This window comes from Trachemys scripta, chromosome 1 (genome assembly GCF_013100865.1).
Source record: "Trachemys scripta elegans isolate TJP31775 chromosome 1, CAS_Tse_1.0, whole genome shotgun sequence".
Lineage (NCBI taxonomy): Eukaryota > Metazoa > Chordata > Testudines > Emydidae > Trachemys > Trachemys scripta.
The window spans coordinates 109,782,490-109,805,448 of NC_048298.1; the positions used below are offsets into that span (position 1 = coordinate 109,782,490).

The following is a 22,959-nucleotide window of genomic DNA, read 5'->3' on the forward strand; positions in this document are numbered from 1 at the left end:
AATTCCCTTCCCTGGGTAGCCTTGAGAGACTCTCCACCAATTCCCTGGTGAATACAGATCCAAACTCCTTGGATCTTAAAACAAGGAGAAATTAACCATCCCCCTCCTTTCTCCCACCAACTCCTGGTGGATCAAGATCCAACCCCCTTGGATCTTAAAAAAAGGAAAAATCAATCAGGTTCTTAAAAAGAAGGCTTTTAATTAAAGAAAAAGGTAAAAATCATCTCTGTAAAATCAGGAGGGAAAATAACTTTACAGGGTAATCAAACTTAAAGAGCCCAGAGAAATCCCCTCTAGCCTTAGGTTCAAAGTACAGCAAACAGAGATAAACACTCTAGCAAAAGGTATATTTACAAGTTGAGAAAACAAAGATAAACTGACACGCCTTGCCTGGCTGTTTACTTAAAAGTTTGAAATATGAGAGACTTGTTCAGAAAGATTTGGCGAACCTGGATTGATGTCTGGTCCCTCTCAGTCCCAAGAGCGAACAACTTCCCAAACAAAGAGCACAAACAAAAGCCTCTCCCCCCCCACCAAGATTTGAAAGTATCTTGTCCCCTTATTGGTCCTTTGGTCAGGTGTCAGCCAGGTTACCTGAGCTTCTTAACCCTTTACAGGTAAAAGGATTTTGGAGTCTCTGGCCAGAAGGGATTTTATAGTACTGTACACAGGAGAGCGGTTACCCTTCCCTTTATAGTTATGACATCAGCTGTAGGCGGAGGGGAAGGGGGTGAGGGGCACTGAAGATGCTGTGCCTAGGGGTACATAAGGTGTAAGTCTGGTGCTGCTGCTGCCACAGAACTGAGTGCCACACACGGAATACACCCTCCAGGGGTCCCCTCAAACCCTTGCGCCATTTTGCACAGCGTAAGTAATTTGAGAGTAGATAACTTGAGCTAACACTGCAATGAAGAAAAGCCCACAGAGGGACCATTGTGTGTTGGGCCCAGTCTGCAAGATGCTGAGTGCCCTCAATTCCCCTTGAAGTAAGAGACGCTAAGGGTGCTCAGTGCATCACAGGATTGAGCCCAAACATATCACGGGATGTGCCTCTGGGTCTCCAGGGCTGAAATACAACCACAAAACTCCATTGCATTTCTTAGGTTCTAAAATGTGCTCTGGCCAGCCTCCTCCCTTCCTGGTGTCACCTTAATCCTAGTTTGTCCTTGGTTACCATTTCCTTCACCCCATTGCTCCTCCCCGGCACCCTATTTCTAACCAAGAGCAGGAAACTGCACCTGTTGAAATTTGCTATTTCTACCACCTAATATGAGGCTGATTTTCAGTCATGTTAAGGCCCCTTTCCACAGCCTTGGCAAAATAACTTCCTGGGCAGGGCACCTTTCCAGCTGGGGGAGAGTTGAAATAAGGGCTTTATACCAACCCTTTTTGTAGCACACAGCATGGGCAGGATTTTGGGTGTGTTGGAGCAGAAGGGAGTGGGTAAAGGGCAGGAAGAGGTACATATGTCTGGATCCCATGTGCTACAGCTATTCTTTGTTTCCCAGGGTGACTTAAAGGCATTTCTGGCCCATCCATTCTGCCCCAAATGCAGGGATGAAGAAACTTAGAATCAAGGCCTCTCTCTTTAAAACATGCTATCTGCCCCACTGGTTGAGGTAGTGCAGCTGCCTCCTACTGGCAAGTCTTCTTTCTTTACTCTTTTATTGTAGGCATATATGTAATGGTTGCCTCTTCAACTGCTGTCTGGGTTGTTTACTCTGCCCCTTTGGTTATGATGCCTGGTACTTCATACCTGTGATGCTTGCTCACTGCTCCTGTTGCGTTTTCTATTCACAGGATCAGAGTGCCGACAGTACCTATAGAACAAAAGAAGAGTGTCCCATACCAAATGCTCTTGCTGTTGGAACAGATGCAGCGTAGCAAACGGAGAGCTGTGTATCCCCAGGAACTTGTCAGCTGTCTCACTTGGCACAATCTGAAATGTAAGCAGTAACCAGCCAGCCCCTGTCTGAACAGGGGAAGTCACCAAGCACTAATAAGCTCAGTGTGTCCTCTGACTCACTTCCTCGTGTGTTCTAGGAATTGGAGAAGTGGTAGGACGGAGCCATGCTGGCTGCAGTAGCCTGCCCGCTGGGGAAGGGCAGCTGGGCCTTATTTCTAGATCAGAGGAGACCGACGCCCTGGAGAGCGACCTCACTTTTGGCCAGGGGATGTGATGGCTGCACATATTGTATAGGAGCAGAATGTTTTTCTGTAGGTGAAGGGAGGCACTTTGGTTCTAGAGAGAGGTGTGAAATGCTTTGGGAGTAGAGCGAGTCAGATTACTGCTTGATATATCTTGTTATATTGGCATGATCATAGAGGGGAAGCTGCACTCTCTCTCTCTTATTAGAAAATAAGGCCATGTCTACACTAGCACGTATATCGGCGAAACCTTTGTCTCTCAGGGGTATGAAAAAAACCACCCCCTGAGTGATAGAATTTTTGCCGGCATAAGTGCCTGTGTGCCGAGCGCTATGCTGATGGGAGACGCTCTCCCACCAACATGGCTGCAGCCACTCGTTGAGCTGGTTTTATTATGTCAATGGGAGAGCTTTCTCACATCGGCATAACGCGGCTACATGAGTGCTCTTACAGCGGCACAGCTATATTGGTACAGTTCTGCTGCTGTAAGCTTATAAGTGTAGACATCGCCTAAGTGTCAGCTGGAAGGAAGAGCAGGAATGTGGATGATTGGACTCATTCAAATCCCTGAGCTTATAAGACATATCCAACTTTTTAGCTCTGTCATAAATACTGAGAGAAGAGCTGATCAGATCAACCTTCCAGCTGAGCATGTGTCAAAAGCAGATCTATTATTGTACATATGCAATCAGTAGTGATTAGTGTTGTGTGTGTCGGTGTGAACACACACATACATGTGCAAAATTTTGCATATATATTGACTAATCTTTATCATGTAAAATGCAGAACAAGACAGTGTTAAGAGAGCTACAGTAGAGATATACCAGCAAATTCAGACATGGTATAGGCAGGAGGGAAGCAGTTGAGTGTGCCTACTTACATCAGAGCTAAATCTGTCCCGTTGAGATTGAGTTGCCTACATTTAGCCTTCTCTGTTCCAATTAAAGAGAGATGGCCAAATAAATCTCAGAGTTTTACAATGTGGCCCACATTCTCTCTTGTCTTTAATATGGAGGAATGGTGCATAGACACAATAGACCGGGGTGGGCAAACTTTTTGGTCCGAGGGCCACATTGGGGAATAGAAATTGTATGGCGGGCCATGAATGCTCACAAAATTAGGGTTGGGGTGTGGGGGTGTGTGTGCAGGCTCTGGGGTGGGGCTGGGAATGAAGAGTTTGGGGTGTAGGAGGGTGCTCTGGGCTGGAACCAAAGGGTTCAGAGGATGGGACGGAGATCAGGGCTGGGGCAGGAGTGTGGGAAGGGGTGCAGGTTCCAGCTGGGGGTGTGAGCTCTGTGGTGGGGCTGGGGATGAGAAATTTGGGGTGTAGGAGGGTGCTCCGGGCTGGGATCAAGAGGTTTGGAGAGGGATCAGGGCTGGGGCAGGCACTGCCCCTGCACCTCCCATTGGAGCGTGTAGGAGCTGGAGCGGAGCCATGCCGTGGCTTCCGGGAGCCACGTGGTGCGGGCCAGATCCTGCGCCCCAGCTGGAGCACTGGAGCGGGGCCGAGCCTCCTGGTGCGGCCCCCTGACCCAGCACCCTGGCCGGAGCAGGGCTGAGCCTCCTGGTGCGGCCCCCTGACCCAGCACCCTGACCGGAGCAGGGCCGAGCCTCCTGGTGCGGCCCCCTGACCCAGCACCCTGGCCGGAGCCGGACTGAGGCACCTGGTGCGGCTTGCGGGCCGGCTTAAAACGGCCCACGGGCCATAGTTTGCCCACCCCGGCAATAGACTCTAGCCTACAATGCTCTCTCTGGATTGGGATGGACTACTAAATCCTGGGACCTGTAAACTCTATGGGCTGTACCTCCATATTAGAGGCATGGATGACTGTAATTTACTTAGTGGTATGCAAATTAAGGAGCAGATCCTTATGCAAGAACACAGCCTAAGTATCTGCACTGGGCATTGGGCAGACTTGCAGGGAGATTGAAGGCAAAAACACTGTGCCACAGGCTGTGGAGCCATTCCACAAAGGTAATTTCAGCTGCCCCTACTGCACAGGTAGCCTCCGTGGAACAGGGCTCTGTGCTGCGCAGTATGTGTGCGCTCTCTGCCTGATTCCTAAATTTTGCCCCCCTCGCTCCAGCTTGAGCAGTGGAGCTACACTGGTTCTGCTCCATGGAGGTAGGCACAGGATTTTTCCTTAAGTACGATTCTCAGGCATTTTCTCAATGGGGCTCTTTTAAGCAAGCCCTGCAGAAAACTATCTTCCACGCATCTAGGTTTGTAAATGTGCCATTTGGGACCAGTGAGAACTCCAAGTGTAAGATTCCTGCATAGTACTTGACTTCTTGAGCTGGCAAGGAGTGCTGTGGTAGCAATGTGTTCAGCCCCTGGGTTGGAAGGAGGTGCCTCATATTATTCTGTAACGAGACACAGAGATTGTTCAAAAGCGACATTGACTGGACTCCTGGGGAAACTCCACCCTTTCACATAGGTCAGGCAGGTGCTTGGCATGGTATGGGGGGGTTGAGACCGGGGAGGACTGCAGATAAGAAAGTGGATGGAAACCTCAGATCTCTGAGAGGGGCTCCAAGGAATGAAATGTGCTGTTTGCAATGCTAATGTTGGTTGTAATGTCTCTGTTTGTCCAGTGTTTGTCCAGTATGATGCTGCTCAACTCTTCCTGAGCCTCTGGAACCTAATTAAGAGTCAGATCACAGACGGGCAGCTGGTAAGTGCTCTGACTGAAAAAAGGAACGTGCCACCTGCACCCTAGAGATTCCACAGCTTTCCCTGTTCACTAACCTTGGTTCTCTGTGAGATTACACGAGTCACCTCCATCCTGCTACCAAGCAATCCTGCCTCTCACCTCCCAGCCACAAGGAATCTTGCAGCCATGGGCTTTGGCAATTCAAGTCTCAATTAAAATATATCCGTACATCTTTCAGACCACACCAAGGTGGTAATTCCCTTTGTGGGGGAGACTGTTTGTTAATAGGAAAAAACACGTTCCTTTTGCAAAATTGGGTTTGGTTAACTCATGTTTCTTCCTACCTCAAATGTACATAAATATTGTTCAGTATTATCTTTAAACAGCCCCCTCTCCTTGCATTAATGTCTGTCAGCTGCCGCTAATATTCAGTAATGTTTTACATATTATCTGGATGGTAGTTCCTCCCATCGGAGGCTCCTAGGCTAACAGTAAACAGTAATGCTGACTTTCCTCCACATTAGTAGCACAGTTTGTTCATGCAGGTTCAATACAAAACTATACATACAAGTGTCTCACAGTTAAGGCCCGATTGCTACCGTAGCCTGACTATGTAATCTCACCTGGCGTTTATATCAATGGTTCTCAACTTTTCCAGACTACCGTACCCCTTTCAGGAGTCTGATTTGTCTTGTGTACCCCCAAGTTTCACCTCATTTAAAAACTACTTGCTTACAAAATCAGACATAAAATACAAAAGTGTCCCAGCACACTATTACTGAAAAATTACTTACTTTCGCCTTTTTACCATATAATTATAAAATAAATCAATTGGAATATAAATATTGTACTTACATTTCAGTGTATAGTATATAGAGCAGTGTAAACAAGTCATTGTCTGTATGAAATGTTAGTTTCCACTGACTTGGCTAGTGCTTTTTATGTAGCCTGTTGTAAAACTAGGCAAATATCTGGATGAGTTGATGTACCCTCTGGAAGACCTCTGTGTACCCCGGTTGAGAACCACTGATTTATATTGCCCTCATTTAGATGCTGTGAGGTACTCTCTGACTAGGTAGATGAAAGATCTGGTTTCAAGTCCTAAAGAAGTGACACTGCATTAAGTATCCAATACAGCCACTGTCACACCTGCAGAGGGAAAAGCATCAGTTGTGTGGTTCATATCCATTTCTTGTTCTTTTCTACTCTTCAGGCTGACAGGTTGACCACGCTGTACACTATCTGGGTGCAGGAGTATCTGGTTTGTCAGAAGTGCTCCTTTGAAACAAGGAGGGACAGCAACATGTTAAGCCTCCCACTCCCAATGTTTAATTCCTGTTCTCAGCGACTGAAGACACTGGTAGGTTCAGCCATCCAAAACTCCGCACTTAATGGGGAGAAAGAGTCCACTCTGTTCAGGCACAGGCATCCACTTCCGGTGCTTCTCCTCCTAGGGGCTGTAGCCAGTGTCTGTGCAAGGGATACTGACCTTTCAAGTGATGTAAAACTCTGTTTATCCCAGGTGGATTTACAGGTGGAAAATTAAGCTCTTGAGGCTCCTTTCTGAAAAGCGTAGGGGAAAATTCTGGTGTCCAGGCTAGGATTCCCCTCTCTGGGTAAAACACCTCCTCTAAAAGCTCTCTGTGCTTATCAGAGCTTAGATGCAGAAATACTGCAATTGCCTACAGAGTCCTTGTACTATTAATACTGTAGTACTGTGTTTAGTGATGCTCAGATACTACAGCGATGAGGGGGTCGTATAAATGTTTAGATAGATAGATGCTATGTTGTTCAATGATATTTGGATTCAAAGGGCCTGATTCTCATTTATACTAAGGCTCCTTTGCACTGCAGTGTACATTTAAGGGATCTTAAAGAGGTTGTAAATTACATTTACATGTCAACACCTTTTTCCTGAATCAACAGTCCTCCTTATCTCTTCAACTGTTGTCTCACGGACCAAAGAAAGAGGGGACACCAGTTAAGATCAATCCAAAGATTTGTTTCTTAAAACAGGAATTTCGGTAGGAGTTCTGATCCAGCAGAATCACAATATACATGTGTGTGTGCATAGCCACTTGTGGGCTAGGAGGGGTAGTAGCAGGGCTTGAGTTGTGCTGGAATGCTCCAGAATGCCATTCCAGCATGCCAGAAGGGCGTTCCCATACTTCTTCTTTAAAGACTCCAACATTGGATGATAGGTAAAGTGGGGATTATGAGCATTTTGACACTGACTTCAAATGGGATCATTATCAAGCCCTGGGGCGAAGGGGAAGATTTAGAAGGCCAAGATTTTCAAAAGAGACTAGTGATTTTGTGCCCCTCAGTTTCTGGGAACCCAACTTGAGAGACCTTAAAGGCACCTGATTTTCAGAGGATGAGTGCTCAGCACTTTCCAAAAATCAGTCCCCTTTGAGGCTTCTCGAACTGGGCCCACAGAAATGAAGGCATCCAAAACCACTAATCATTTTTGAAAATGTAGGCCAAAATGTCCACAAATGCAGTTTCATGCTTTTGGTGGAGGGTTGCACATTCCATTGTGCTTGATCCACAGCCTTTCTAACAGAACACTCCTTAAACTAGGGTTACTATACGTCTGGATTTTCCCGGACATGTCCGGCTTTTTGGGCCTCAAATCCCCATCCGGGGGGAAATCCCAAAAAGCTGGACATGTCCGGGAAAACAGGGAGGGAGGGCCCGGCAGTGCTCGGCTGGGGCCGCTGGGGCCGGCGGTGCTCAGCAGGGGCTGGGGCCGGGGATGCGGGGCCAGGGCTGGGGCCGGCGTGGTGCTCAGCCGGGGCCGGAACCGGGGCGGGGGTGCGGGCATGGGCGCTCAGCCGGGGGCCGGCGCCCCAGGGCCCGAGCCGAGCCGGGCGGGAGACGCTGGGGCCAGAGCCTCTTGGCCTGGGCTGGCCGGCCGCTGGAGGGAGCCACTCGGCCAGGGGGGCCGGACGGGCTGCGCCGCACCCCGCCCCAGCCCCAGCTTACCTGCTGCCTCCCTGTTTCAGGCTTCCTGCGAATCAAATGTTTGTGGGAAGCAGGGGAGGGGGAGGAGCAGGGGGCGGAGTGTTCAGGGGAGGGAGCAGAGATGGGGTGGGGCTGGAGGCGAGGAAGGGGTGGAGTTGGGGCGGGGCTGGGGCCCCATGGAGTGTCCTCTTTTTAAAAAATTAAAATATGGTAACCCTACTTAAACAATGTGTTGGTATCTGTAAGAACAAACAATGCTTTGCTTAAGTTACTCCCTTCCGTCCTGTGCTGGAAAAGAAAATGAAACCAAGATTGTTAGGGTTTGAACTAAACAGAAAGCATAACTGGAGCTCTGTCTGGGCCTGTGTAGACTAGGAGACATTGTGTTTTTTAAAAAGGGAGTAAGGTAACTTAATGTGGCTAACATGACTTGAAACACCACCTAACACCTAGTGCACACACAGTTTAACTCTTTAAAATTGTGTTAGCTTATAACCTAAGAGGGAGCCTAAACTACAGTACAACAATATGACAGAGGGAAACAGGAGAGGCAAAAATTAAACTTTTAATGCGAAAAAGAAGCAAAGGAGGAAAAAAGCCTTTAAAACCAACCAACATGCCTTTTGGGTCTCCTTTATTCACAATAAAGTAGCAACAAAACCAATTTATTTTCCTTTGCTAGACACCTTGAAATACAATACCTTCTGAAGGTTTGCCTTGAAACTACAGCCTTTGAAATGAAGCAGAAATAGAAATGTAACTTCTCAGAGGAGTTCTATTTGGCTGATAGAATCCTTCTCTGTGTTTCTAGGAGGATTCCCTGCGTTGCTTTTTCCAGCCTGAGCAGCTGACTGACAACAACATGTGTCTCTGTGAACAGTGTGAAAGGAAAACACCATGTCTGCAAGTAAGTGAGTGTTTCCCCTAATTCTGCCTAGACATGGAATTGCCATTGGGGTGGGGGTGCTGTCACTCTAGGCATATAGCAGTGCAGTGAGGCTTAATTGGCAAGACAAGCTATATTAATGTTGCCAAAATAAAAGAGAAAGACCCCTCAAGTATCTGTCAGGGTGAGTATAACTCACCCAAGTTAGGATAGTACTGCTCAAAGTCTCCTTTGCAGGCCATTGCCCAATAGGGACATTCCCTATTAGCTTATCTCTCACCCATCCTGCATTTTGTAGGAAAGCCCACTATTCTTGCCAGCATCCCACCATGCTGCACCATGCAACTCCCATGCCTGCCTGTGCCTGCTGTGATCCCTCTAACAGGTGCTCTCCTCCATTCCCTCCTGTGTCCTTGTGTAAGAGGCAGAGGGAGCAGATACATGAATAGTACATGCTTCAGGTAAGGATAGTAGACAGAAAGTGAAGTGCACAAAATGGACACCTTAAGGCTGAGGTGTGTGTGTGTATATATATATATATATGTAGAGAGAGAGAGAGAAATGTTTAGCACCTGCATTCCAGGATCCCCCAAACAACTATGCCTGTATTTCTGACCTACAGCTCTTCATGCTATTCCAGTTCTAGGAATAAAATGTGAACAAGTGTCTTTTATATATGCTTGAAGCTGAACTGTGATCTTCTAAAGTGATAGGTTGGGGGAATTAATTCACTGTACCACTAACCATTCTCCACCCTAATTGCACTCACACTGATCTCAGCATCTTCATCCATTCTTGATTCTTTAGTTTTCAGATCAAGTGTTTATTGCTTTGCAGGGCATGAGGCTAACATGTCTGCCACACACCCTTACCCTTCACCTAAAGCGCTTCTACTACAAGAAATCTTCCTGGACTCAGAAGATCAGCTACTCTCTACCTTTTCCACAAAGCCTTGATTTCAACCAGATCCTGACACAAGAGCAATGTCACCCAGATGCCAAAGAGAAGGTGAGACATTCTCATCCGTTGCACTTCGGGGAAGCAGATTTCCTTCTCTTCTATTCACTCAGTTCTCTCAAGAAGAGACTCGCAGGTCAGACAGACATTACCCTCAATGTTCTCTATCTTTCTAATAGAGTCATGCCCTGGGCTTTAGCTGTACCTAATGGTGTTCTACATCCTGTGATTTTAACCCTTTCAGGCACTACGCAACTTTTGTGCTTAGACTTTGCTAAACCAGCAAACCAAGACAGTTGCTACCAGGGCCATCTACCATGCTGATCTGACTCAAAAACTTATACCTTCCTTCTTCTGAGACCAGGTAGCATGGCTGTCTCAGTGCTGCCTTGTTTTCAGCTTGCTACAGAAAAGATCAAGGCACACTCCCCTTATGTCTTATTTAATCACAATGGTGTCTGAGAGACAAATCCTGCCTTGGCCTGCATCCCTTCCCCCCAACTTTATCAGTATTGAAGCCTCAATGAGCAGCAGAGCTGGTGTTTCACTGTGTGGGAGGCCAGGGTTTGGGCATCCACTCACAGCAATCTACACACTGGTGCATGCCATGGAACTGTGTTTAGCAGGGATCCATCTATGCCACTGCAGGAGGGTTTCATCTCAACAGGACAGGGGCATAGCTGGTGGATATGTGCCTATGTGGAGCTGCTGGTCAAACTTCCTGTATTCCTCAAGTCATGAGGGAGCAACAAGGCCTTGAGGTTGCAGTTCTGGCTGCAGATTGGTTTTGTTGCTGTTCCATACTTTGATTTGGAAAGGAACTTTTCCTTTCTCCCCACCACCTAGTCTCCAGGAAACTTCCCTGCTCACAACCGGTTTCTTCAGATTGTGTGGAGGAACCAGGATTTGGCTATAAGAACAACAGGAACATCTAATCTAACTGGTGTATTTATGAAGCATTTAGAGCCTTGGTATCCAGATGCCTGTTTGAGAGAACTGAATAGTTAGGAAGAATTCCCGTTACACAAAACTGAAGAAAATGATCTTCATCTTCTAGACAGGGCCATCATCATCCTGTCGCCTCGTTTGACTGGGGAGGATGTTTCACCTTCTCCTGAAGGAAATGAACTTCTGTTATGGGTGTTTGTCTCTCCTCATCAGCCAGAATTTGGTCTCTGCTGCATTGATAATATCTCTTTGTGGCTCTTTTTAGGCAGATTGGCAGTATGAGCTCTTTGGGGTTGTTGCTCATTCGGGATTAGCCAGCTTTGGTCACTATTGTGCCTACATTCGGAGTCTCACAGAAGGCAAATGGTATTGCTTCAATGATTCCAGTGTCTGTCAGGTGAGAAAACCAGACCCACAACTCTTCTGTCTTCTCTGCTGTGCATTCTTTTGCTCTCTAGCTATGCCCACACGAAAAAAGCACCTCTAACTCAAATTGATGTGTGTGGCTGGACTGGTGCTGAGTTCATTTCTCCATCCCATTCCCTTATGCTACAAATGTCTGTGGATGATTTAGTGCCAACCAAGAAGAGGGACCAGCCACCAGAAGTGTCATGTTTTCCTTACACAGTGAGCAAATGGATACTTTCAATCCGAGTGACTTTTATTTTAGATTGGGAGAACAAAAAGAGGCAATAACTTAAATGATCTCCCTAAGAGAGCACACCACGTGTTTCTCTTCTTTAACAACATGCACTGAACTGAACTGAACACAAAATGGCTGCCAGTTTTTGCAGACAGTATAGTCCTTAGGCATTAGGTGTAGTTCACAGATACAGTTGGCCAACATTCATATAGTTATTCAATATACCCTTTAGGAAAGGGGTAGATAGAATGGAGCTGCCTTTCACAGAAGATTATGGGGTAAGCCCCCCTTATCAGTGGACCTGCAATTATTGGAAGGGGATGAGTAGAACCTTCCTGGGGAATGGCTGTGCAGTTATCATGATCAATAATTACATTTGCAGCTGACACAAAGTTGGGGGGTATTGCCAATACAGAGGAGGACTGGAGTATCATTCAAGAAGATTTGGATGGCCTTGGAAACTGGAGTAATAGAAATGGAATGAAACTTAGTAGTGCAAGTGCAAGGTCACGTACTTAGGAACTAACAATACGATTTTTTGCTATAAGCTGGGGACATGTCAGTTGGAAGTGACAGAGGAGGAGAAAGACCTGGCTGTACTGGTCATTTGTTGTATGACAATGAGCCACCAGTGTGATGCAACTGTGAAAAAGGCTAATGCAGTCCTAGGAGGCATTAGGTGAGGTATTTCCAGTAGAGACAGGGAAGTGTTATTACCATTAAACAAGGCACTGGTTAGACTTCTTTGCACCTGTTCCAGTCTGAATGAATCTTTCTTAAACATGGGAGACCAGAACTGCACACAATACTACAGATGAAGGGCTACTAGGCGGATTAGGGGAGTGGAAGACCTGCCTTATGAGAGAGACTTAAGGAGCTTGGCTTGTTTAGCCTAACCAAACAAAGGATCTATAAATACATCAGAGGGATAAACACCAGGGAGGGAGAGGAGTTCTTTAAGTTAATGGCTAATGTTGACACAAGAACATGCGGGCAGGGGACTGGACTCGATGACCTCTCGAGGTCCCTTCCAGTCCTATAATCTATGAATCTATGAACAAATGGATATAAATTGTCAATCAACAAGTTTAGGCTTGAAATTAGGTGAAGGTTTCTAACCATCAGAGGAATGAAGTTCTGGAGCAACCTCCCAAGGGGAGCAGTGGGGGCAAAAAACCTTACTGGTTTCGAGACTGAGCTTGATAAGTATATGGAGGGGATGGTATGATGAGACTGCCTACACTGGCTTGTGGCCGGTCTGTGACTGCTAGTAGCAGATATAATCAATGGCTGGAGATGGGACACTAGATGGGGAGAGCTCTGAGCTACTACAGAGAATTCTTTCCCAGGTGTCTGGCTGTTGGATCTTGCCCACATGCTCAGGGTCTAACTGATCTCCATATTTGGGGTTGGGAAGGAATTCCCCTCCCCCTCCCCAAGTCAGATTGGCAGAGCCCCTGGGGTTTTTTTCTCCTTCCTCTGCAGCATGGGGCATGGGCCACTGGTTGCTTTGAATTAGAGTAAATGATGGATTCTTCGTAACAGGAGTACTTGTGGCACCTTAGAGACTAACAAATTTATTAGAGCATAAGCTTTCGTGGACTACAGCCCACTTCTTCGGATCTGGACTACAGCCCACTTCTTTGGATCCGACGATCTAATAAATTTGTTAGTCTCTAAGGTGCCACAAGTACTCCTGTTCTTTTTGTAACTTGAAGTCTTTAAACCATGATTTGAGGACTTCAGTAACTCAGCCAGTGGTTATGGGTCTATTACAAGAGAGGGTGGGTGAGGTTCTGTGACCTGCAACGTATAGGAGGTCAGACTAGATGATCACGATGGTCCTGTCTGACCTTAAATCAGAGAGTCTATGATGTGTCTAACCAGCACTTAAGAGTTCTTACCAGCACTCTATGTATATTTGATTCACTGCAGGTATCGTGGGATGATGTCAAATGTACCTATGGAAATTCACATACCCACTGGTAAGGGGGTGTATCTTTATTTTATCTGATACTACTTTGGGGTAAGGAATGGGGTTAGTGGTGGTATGGAAAACAATCTGAATTGTCTTTGTCGGAGGAGACAACATTATGGCCACGTTAATACACTACTACCTGGCTGTAGTAATACTGTACAGTCACAAGTGTGTGAGCAAAAGAGATCTTTCATTGTTCACCCCCCACATTGCCACCCAGCCCATAAAGAGAGTAAGGTGCTAAACAGTTGAGGACCCTGTCAGTCAGGGTCTCTCTCACTCCTCCCTCTGCACTGATAACTCGTAAGAGAGCAAAAGGTAGAGAGAATCTAGGGTTACCATACATCCGGATTTTCCCGGACATGTCTGGCTTTTTGGGCCTCAAATCCCCGTCTGGGGGGAAATCCCAAAAAGCCGAACATGTCTGGGAAAATAGGGACATGCGGGGCCGGGGGTGCTGGGCTGGGGGCCGGGCCGGGCTCGGCGGTGCGGGGCCGGGGGTGCTGGGCCGGGGATCGGGGCAGACGGTGTGGGGCCGGGGGCCAGGGCCGGGCCGGTGGTGCTGGGCAGGGAGTGCTGGGCTGGGCTGGCGGTGCTGGGCCGGGGGCCGGGGCTGGGCCGGCGGTGCTGGGCTGGGGGTGCTCGGCCGGGGGCTGGCCCGGGGCCGGCACCCCAGGGCCCGAGCCGAGCCAGGCTGGAGACCCCGGGGCTGAAGGGAGCCGCTCAGTTGGGGGGGCCAGACTGGGTCGCGCCTCCTCCCCCCCCCAGCTTACCTGCTGCCTGCTTCAGGCTTCCCGCGAATCAAATGTTTGCGGGAAGCAGGGGAGGGGGCGGAGTTGGGGCGGGGACTTTGGGGAAGGGGTTGAGTTGGGGTGGGGGGCATGGGCGGGGCTGGGGGTGGGGCCGGGGCCCCATGGAGTGTCCTCTTTTTGGACACTCAAAATATGGTAACCCTAGAGAATCCATCCTGCCAATATAGCACCTTTACCCAGTCACAGTTACAGTGCTATCTGGGGTGCAAAAGGAAGGATGAGGTCACCTGACCCTATGGTAGGACAAATGAATAAAAGCTAACCCTGGGGAGCGTGTCTGACTACAACGCGCCTCATGCACACATTTGTTTTGCTCTTTTCTTCTGCTAGGAGTGAAACTGCCTATCTCCTGGTTTACATGAGAAAGAATCCCCAGTAGCCTCATCCAGGCCTGCTTCAGGGACCTGGGGGCTGTACGCAGGCCCCACCCTATTTATGGAATCTGACAACCCTGTTCCAAGAAGAATATCTACAAATTCATCAGTACAGCAGAGTGGGAGACCTGAACTCAGTTCAGCAGTGACACGTCACTGTGTATAGTGTGAGTATGGGGGAATGGAAAGGTTCTGTGGGGGCCCGTGACCACTCCCTGTGTTGTCTCAGCCTCCACCTCCTGGAACTTGATATGTATCAGACAACAGAGAAGAGCAACCACTTCCTCCTCCTGCTCTCTGTCCTGTGCTGCCCACAGAGCTTGCAGGCATCCTCCCTGCCTGAACAATCCTCATTCAAGTGTTCAAATCAAGACCAACAAAAGGAGCGACACAGTTGGGATGCACAATCCCCCATGCGCCATCAGGGTGGGTGGTGCCAGGGTGGGATGGTGGTTGGGGCTGGATCACCTCAGTTAACAAGAAGTTGGAGAATTATCAGTCACTTTTTGTTGGGGTGGTGGGGAGTAAATGACACCCCCAAATTGCCTTCCCCTTGATATGCACATTGGAGGCTGCTGCTGTTTCAATGCACCCCCAGTAGCAGCAAGCTGCGGTTGCAGATGCATTGAAACAGCAGCAACAGGGTCTGCTCCCACTGTCCCCCCACAGCCTGCTCCCTTCACTCACCCCTGGGGTTCTCGGGCTGGATGGGGCTCCAGGGTGGGGCTTCCTCTTGAAGATGCCCCCGTGACTCACCCCTGGGGGTGGTCTACAAAGCAGGCAGCAGGAAGTACTGGGGCTCCAGCAGCAGGGAAGGAGAAGCAGCCCCATGTAGCGAGGCGGGTGTGTGTGGGTGGGAAGGGGAGAGCTCAGCCAGACGCCCTGATGCATCCTCCCTTTCCGCACTGCACAGACACACAGCCAGGGGGAGCCGCTGCCTCTCACTACTGGGTGTCCCAGTGAAAGGGGGTCTGAGAAATCTGGGGGGCTGTGTGCTGCCCTCCCCCAAGCAGTGCCTCTGTTTCCCCCCCACCCCCCGCCCAGATTGCCATGGTTTTTTTCTGGTGGCTGCTGCACAGAAATTGTCATTCTCACTCATGCCTGCTGCTGCCAATGACTCTGCTCTGCAGACTGCCTCTCAACCACGCTTCCTACTGCCTTCTAGGCTGTGCAAGAGGGAGTGGGTCTATGAAGAAAATCATCTTAATCAGCAGAAAAAAATCTTTATACTGTGCCACATATTCATGACCTCCTTGTGCCATTGATTCAGCTTGCACATTGGCTCCAACTTCAGTGTCATGCAGCTGGAGGGAGGACTTGGGAATTAGGAAGGAAGAGGATTGGACATCAATGACAAGTAAAAATCAGAAGTACACATATTTATAAAGTCTCATCATCAGGTACACTAGGTTTCACATTTTCTCAGTAGGGAAAGTTATAATTTTTTATTAGGACCACATTTTACAGTGCCTATGTGCAGCTAGTCCTGGGAAAGAGACAGTAACATTGGGCGGTGCTGAAGAGAGTGCTTTCTGTACCTAGACTAGATCATCCTGGAATATCTGCTCTGGCATCCACTTCATATCTGATAATAAGGAGTGTAGTACCAACTTAATAATGACAGAAGCTGTATGTGTTCTGTCTTTATTGTTATCATGAAGAAATTCCCAAGATAATGCCTATAAGTGATAGATTTTTTTTATGTAGATTTTAAATGGGCTTTTGGGAGGGGGAGAGGGAAAAGGGAGGTGAAAGAGCTAGAGTGTAACTGAGAGACTGATTATAGTTAATTAGCAGGTAATTACACCATTGTTTGGACAATCTATTTTATTCTGTTCTGCCACATTTTATTTGAAACTTATATTAATAGCTTTAATTTATTGCAGAAGTTGTATTGGTTGGCTCAGTATAAACTAAAATATATAAATACAGGGCAACCTATTTTGGTGCTTGATATCTCTCAAACGTTATACTGAGAAGCATTTGATCATATATATTAAGTATCTGTTCAGTCAATTATCATGCAAAAGATCATAAACTGTGACACAAACATATAATTTTTATATTATTATGAATAAAACATTGTGTGTCAGTGTCCCTTGAAAATAAGCTCTCTCTTATTTCTCTGAAACCTAGTTGACAACTTACTGCTTGGATTCTGTTAAAGTGTATTCTCTGCTGTGATGGACTATGAACCAGAGGCGAATCAAGCCTAACTTGGACCTGGTTTAGCCAAATGTTTGCCCTTCTCCCCAACTTCCTTTACACCCCGCCCCCATCTCTCATTGACAATCATTTCTTCCCTTCTGGCCACCCTCCCCAAGACACACTTCCACCTGATTCAAGCAGTCTCTTCTCCACTCCCAGAGCAACTGAGCTGCCCTCATTTTCTCCCATGGCCTGATATCTGGGGATATATCTAGATCATTTAACAAAACTCTGCTGTTAACTCCCCCCAATTTACCACCACCAGTTTCATATGGATATGGAACACAAAGAGCTGTGGTCAATTCACTGTGGAATTAGAATGTTAAGATACTGGGCCCAATTCCTTTCACTTACATGATTTTCACACCAGCACAACTCCTTTGGCTTCAATGGAGTTACTCCTTCCTTACACTGGTGTGAGTAAATGGAGAATGAGGCCCAGTATTTTTTTATGAAACTCACAAAGCTATGTTAATGGTGCAATTGAAACTGGGCAGAAGTTTAGAAATTCAGTATTTTCCCCACAGCAGAAAGTTTTTTTTTTTACATTCTCATGCTGAGCACTTTGATGTACTATGGCAGTGGTCCCCAACCTTCTTCGTCTGGTGGGTGACAGACGACGAGCCACGGAGGACCGTGGCGGCGGACAAGCATTTGCCAAAATGCCGCCGACAAGCGGCAACGCCTCTGGATGCTGCTGCTTGCTGACAAGCAGCGTCATCCAGAGGCATCGCCACCAAAATGCCGCAGATTTTCGGTGGCATTTCGGCGGTGATGCCTATTGACATTGCCGCTTGTCAGCAGAATTTCGGCGGATGCTCGTCTGCCGGCCAGTACGCAGGCGCACTTAGATGTCCCGGCGGGCGCCATGATGCCCACAGGCACTGTGTTGGGGACCCCTGTGCTATGGGGCACATAATGCAATGCAAAGGCAGTGCCACTGTCCATCACTGTGGATGCACAGATGTAGTATTTTTGGACTGCAAATATATTGTGTGTTGTTATATATTGAAAGGCCATATTATGATGCATAGGCTAAGAAGCCTGGAATTGTTGTGGCATCTCTGGCTATAAAACATTTGACTTGTGATTAAACTCCCATCCTGAATGCTGCATTAATACATGAACACATCAGTCTCACAAAACATAGTTCTACAGAATTAGGAACAAAATCAAAGAAACTCCTCTCATTAAAGACACGAAACGTAAGACCTCAGGGATTTCATCTCTCCACAGTAAAACTAAATTTCATCTTAACAGGTCAGAGGTCTGTATGTAGAGAACAGGTGCCTGTCCCTCACTGTACTGCTTATCTTTTAAAAAGCAACAGGGGTCCTGTGGCACCTTTAAGACTAACAGAAGTATTGGGAGCATAAGCTTTTGTGGGTAAGAACCTCACTTCTGGTTCTTACTCACGAAAGCTTATGCTCCCACTACTTCTGTTAGTCTTAAAGGTGCCACAGGACCCTCTGTTGCTTTTTACAGATTCAGACTAACACGGCTACCCCTCTGATACTTATCTTTTAAGTCCACTTTCCTGTCAGACTTTCCTGGCAGCCGCCAGAGGGCAGCAGAGCCAACCACCTGCTTCCCTGAGAATTGCAGATTGCTATAAACTCAGTGTGACCAACCCCCTTCTTGTCAGCATATAAAAGAAATGGAGGAAAAGCAAAAGGAATGGGTGTATTAAGAATTTTTATTATTATGATGGAGTCAAATGAAATATGCTAAATAAGTCTCTAAATGGAGCTCAGAGCTTCTATTTCCTCTTCATTTAGTTTGACAGATACTGTGACATATTTGTTGTGAGGGCAGGATTGTGTTAAGTGAAAATTTGTGCCTGATGAGCTCAGTGGTAGTACTGAGATGCTAGCTGACACCAAACCTGAGCATCCTCCACTCCCATGGGAGTGCTCCAGGATTGAGCCATAAATGAGTACCTGATGTCTGAGAGACAAGGGGGGGTGAGGTAATATCTTTTATAGGACCAACTTCTGTTGGTGAAAGAGACAAGCTTTGGAGCTTACACAGAGCTCTCCTTCAGGTCGTGTAGGCTGTGTGTAACTCAAAAGCTTGCCTCCTTGACTTACAGAAACCGATCCAATAAAAGATAATACCTCACCCACCTTGTCTACCTAAAATCCTGGAATGAACAAGGCTATACCACCATCTAATGTTTGGTTAGTCACTAAATTTTTACACACTAGCTTGGCTGAGATTTTCAAGAGGCACAGTGCATTCCCAGGGATTAAGTTCTAGCAGCTCAGAATGAAGACAAAATATTTATGAAAGATCAGGGGCAGGAACTGATTATATACAAAATACCCCTTTCCCCCCTCAGCATTATCAAAAGCAAGAAGACAAGTCATTGTAAGGATGAGATTTAGCTGCTTACTGTTTAGGTTAAATTACACAGTAGAGAAGTTGATGGAAACGGTGTTATAAATGGTATTTTTCCTCTAGAATTGGCCCTAGGTATAGAGCATTATTACTATTTGCTAACAACACAGGAATTGCAAATGAATCCTCTTTAATAGTCATCAGCAAATGGATACTCAGGATGGTCCAAATATCTAAAAAACAAAATGCAGATAACAGCTGTTTAATTTCCATGAAATATTCCCATGCAAACTGCAAGCAGTTAAGATGTGGCTTCCATATATGCATTATGCAAACTATGCAACACTTATGATAATCATCAAGGATTATTTAATGTCCGTATAAGAGGATATAACCGGAATTAATAGGATGATTGAGACAGGTCTGATTGCCAGGAAAAGCTTCTTGCCCGCGAGATCTTTTCAGCGTCCAAAGCAATTACTGCGAGCCACTCCAAGAACTTTCTAGTTTGTGCTGTCTAGGGAGCAAAGAACTGATGGTGAGCCTTAGATTCCAAATTTCTACTGCCTGTTGCATTGCAGGACCTACAGGAAGGTATCAAACCTGACTGTGCTGCGAGACTAGCACAATCTGTCTTTTGTCAGGCTGTATTGCCCACAGTTGATTTCTACACACTTAAAAATTCTTAAAACCCAAGTATGGCAACTCACTCTTGACACGGGTCATAGCGAAGGTTTTGGTTCAGGCTATCAATAGCTTTCATGTCCTCTTCTGTCAACTGGAAGTCAAACACCTGTCAGAGAAAAAAATGCTAATCATCAGATTTGCCTATGGGATGGACCAAATTGGCCCTTCATAAAGCAGGAAGGGATTTTATTTGTTCTAACATGCTAGTCATTTAGAGTGTCCATCACTGAAATAATAATAATACCTATTTCTTATATGGCATTTTTCATCGGTAGATTTCAAAGCACTTCCCAATCTTTATTGTGTTTATACTCACAACATCTCTAGGAGGTAGGGACGCATCTCTATCATCATCCCCATTTGTAATGGAAAACAACACTCAGGCAGAGAGAGAGTAACTGACTTGCCGAAGGTCACACAGGAAATCCATGGCAGAGTAGGGAATGGAACCTGGGACTTCCACAGCCTAGTCCAGTGCCCCAATTACTGAACCAACCTCCCTCTCCCAAATGCAACCTAGTAGAGGATGATTTTAATCCACTAACCTCTGGCTTATGGGCCCAGCACATTGCTGCTGCATGTGTAGCAAAGGCCAGATACTGAAGTCCTCACCCAATCATTACTTACTGAGGACTATGTGAGTTTTGCCCAAGTCAGGATTAAGTAACAACTGAACTGAACAACTGAGCAGAAACTGAGTAAAGACCTCAGAATTTGGCTCTTGATTAGCAGAGAAATTCTGAACAAAACCTCTCTGCATGAATTAATTTGTGTTGCCTGAGTTGCTTATAGCTTCACTTGGTAATGAGAAACACGTACAGGATAACACTTTGGTCTTTGTCCAACAAATCTCTCTCTGAAATGTCCCTTTATAACTATGCAACCTTTATATTGCAGTAGCACCTAGTGGCCTTAACCAACCTGGGCTTGAATTGTGCGAGGGACTGCACAAACACAGGGCAAATGACAGTCCCTGTCCTAAGGAGCTTGGCTATATTCAGGTGGACGGTGCATGGAGGTGCCGTCAGTCCTCAACTTGAGGTGCCATGTCCATGTAGGGCAGGAGCTATCAGTGATATTTTACATCCACTATTTGCAAACTTGTGAACGTTTCTAATGGTATTTCTCCTTTCCACTGCTTTACCTTGAAGTTGTCTTCAATATGCTCTCTGGTGAAGCTCTTGGCAAGGACCACCACACCACGCTGCAGCTGGTAGCGCAGGGCTACTAGAGCTGGGCTTCGGCTGTATTTTTTGGCCAGAGCGTTCAGTATTGGATCCTCCAGCAGAAGTGGAGTGCTTTGATCCACCCTGCAAGGAAATACAGACACGGAGTGAGCGTATCTGATCTCAGGATCAGTTAGAGTTGAGCCTGTTGGAGGCGATACTCATTTATCATCAGATATTTAGCAAACATATCGGGCCTGATTCTCCACTGCCTGTCTCCTTGTGTGATCATTTATATCTGTACCAAATGGGTGCAAAACACAGCCATGCCAATTTGGTAGCATGCTATGCCCACTTTCCACCCATGTAAATGACCACACAAGATCAAGGTAGTGGAGAATCAGATGCATTCTTTCAGTAATGACTCTACAGTCTACAGTCAGCTTCTTTCCTTACCATAGCTCATCTCTGTGAGATCCCAAGGCACTAAAAGCCACCAGGACAATATTTTTGGATTTGCAGAACTCCAGCAATTTCCTTTGGTTGAGGTAAGGATGACATTCAACCTGAAGCATTAGAAAAATTGAGATTTCCAATTGTACAAACAGTGACAGTCACACAACTCCCCTCCCCCCAATTATCTATTATCATCGGCTTCATTTATCTAGGTGTTTATAATATGCCTTTCACCAGAGCATCTAGGTGCATTTCTACTTTGAGAAGATAAATTATATTAAAATATCAAATAACTTCTTTTGAAATAAAATACAATCCTTTAGGTAACCTTGCAAACTTTAAATATTAATGTTACAAGATCATACCAGACTCCTTACCTAAAGGCCAACCTATAAAATATATCCGGGCCAGAAGGGTAAAAACTCAAAAACTTCTGATCACCTAACATCATTATCTCTATCCTACATGTCCAAAATTGCCTCCAGTGTGTGTCGGTAGTTAAAGGCAGGCACATTTATTGGTGCTGGTAACTGCATGTACTGAGAAATCTAAATACCTTACTGCACCTGTAAATCAGCTCGGTATTTAAAAGGGTACTGTTGTAGGCGAAAAGAAATGTGCCTGCAGTTAAGGAGCTGAAATATAATTGCACACTTAGTATTTGAATCCTCATTGAAGACTGGCTAAAAACAAGAGCATAAGTATTTTCCAGAGGAGAAAGCCCCCAAGACAGGAGTAGATTTTCTTTATTTTCCCTTAAAATACAGTCTGATTTCTATGGAAGTTCATTACTATCTGAATCGGTGTTTCCAGGAGAAAGGAGAAACACAGCAAAGTGCAGAGTGACCTGGCTTTGCCTCACTTGGCTTGGGTTGCCTTCTAGCCCTTCTCTCTCTCTCCCAGGCTCTGCTGTGTGACTCTTGTTTTCCAGTTATCTTTATGGAATCACAATGAACCCTTCTGGGCCTTCATTTTAGCCGAAGCTCAGTGTTACCTGGTTGCAGACAGGTTTGTACTTGAGTCCAGGTTTGTTCAAGATCATCTCCAGCTGTCTGCGGTTGAAGTTGGACACTCCAATGGACTTCACCAAGCCTGCATCTTTACATGCCTCCATGGCCTGGGAAAGAAAATATGGTCAGGTCCATTATCACTGGTGCCTATAGCATGGGTGTCTGCACAATGCAGCTTGCAGGACTGGCGCCTATTAGTATATTCTAGAGACTGCTTTGGTTTTTTGCTGTCATTGTGTTACTTCCCTACAGAGATCTGTTGGTGCACTCAGTATTGCCAAGCCCAAGTGTTCAAAAAGCACGAATCAGGCCTGAAAATATCTGGTTAAAAAAATATGAGACTTAAAAAAGGAGGGGCTCTTTTTATTTACCTTTTGGTTTTTGAACCTTTAGGGTTTACCTGAGTCATGTTTAGAAGCTTCTCTCCAAACCCATGGGGGTCTAGAAAGTTACTTGTTTTGTTTAAATGAAAGCTGAGATTAGCACATAATAACAGCATTCCGGGAGTTGTGCTTTAAGAAAAATAGTAAATATCACGAGACTCACAATAAAACTGTGAGAGTTGGGAAAACTGGGCACTTCAGTTCTGACTTAGAACCCCCCTGTATCATCAGTCCTGGATACTGCTGTGAGACATTTTTCAGACAAATAGTTTACTCGACAAAAAATGTGGTTTCAATCGACCCAAAACTATTCGAGAATTGGACATGAATAGTTTTGGCAAT

General features: G+C 46.2%; 2 protein-coding genes across 8 annotated transcripts in view; one reads left to right on the forward strand and one right to left on the reverse strand.

Moving 5' to 3' along the window:
- USP18 (ubiquitin specific peptidase 18) overlaps positions 1 to 16,462 on the forward strand; it is a 33,953-nt gene extending 17,491 nt beyond the window's left edge. For 2 of the 4 annotated variants that reach the window (XM_034781656.1, XM_034781648.1), the window contains 8 exons: positions 1,801 to 1,946; positions 4,744 to 4,823; positions 6,016 to 6,162; positions 8,581 to 8,676; positions 9,493 to 9,663; positions 10,826 to 10,957; positions 13,139 to 13,188; positions 14,324 to 16,462. In XM_034781656.1, the coding sequence (XP_034637547.1) occupies positions 1,801 to 1,946; positions 4,744 to 4,823; positions 6,016 to 6,162; positions 8,581 to 8,676; positions 9,493 to 9,663; positions 10,826 to 10,957; positions 13,139 to 13,188; positions 14,324 to 14,372 (871 nt within the window). In that variant the 3' untranslated portion in view covers positions 14,373 to 16,462. Of the gene's footprint in view, positions 1 to 1,800; positions 1,947 to 4,743; positions 4,824 to 6,015; positions 6,163 to 8,580; positions 8,677 to 9,492; positions 9,664 to 10,825; positions 10,958 to 13,138; positions 13,193 to 14,323 lie in introns of those variants that run through there. The other 2 variants (XM_034781673.1, XM_034781665.1) reach the window with 2 other exon arrangements.
- A 1,794-nt stretch (positions 16,463 to 18,256) lies between these two features.
- The window catches only part of LOC117882842 (aldo-keto reductase family 1 member C1 homolog), a 29,153-nt gene continuing 24,450 nt past the window's right edge, over positions 18,257 to 22,959 (reverse strand). For all 4 annotated transcript variants that reach the window (XM_034781685.1, XM_034781716.1, XM_034781707.1 and 1 more), the window contains 5 exons: positions 22,219 to 22,341; positions 21,225 to 21,334; positions 20,747 to 20,912; positions 19,626 to 19,708; positions 18,257 to 19,148 (listed from right to left, as the gene is read on the reverse strand). In XM_034781685.1, the coding sequence (XP_034637576.1) occupies positions 19,106 to 19,148; positions 19,626 to 19,708; positions 20,747 to 20,912; positions 21,225 to 21,334; positions 22,219 to 22,341 (525 nt within the window). In that variant the 3' untranslated portion in view covers positions 18,257 to 19,105. The remainder of the gene's footprint in view (positions 19,149 to 19,625; positions 19,709 to 20,746; positions 20,913 to 21,224; positions 21,335 to 22,218; positions 22,342 to 22,959) is intronic.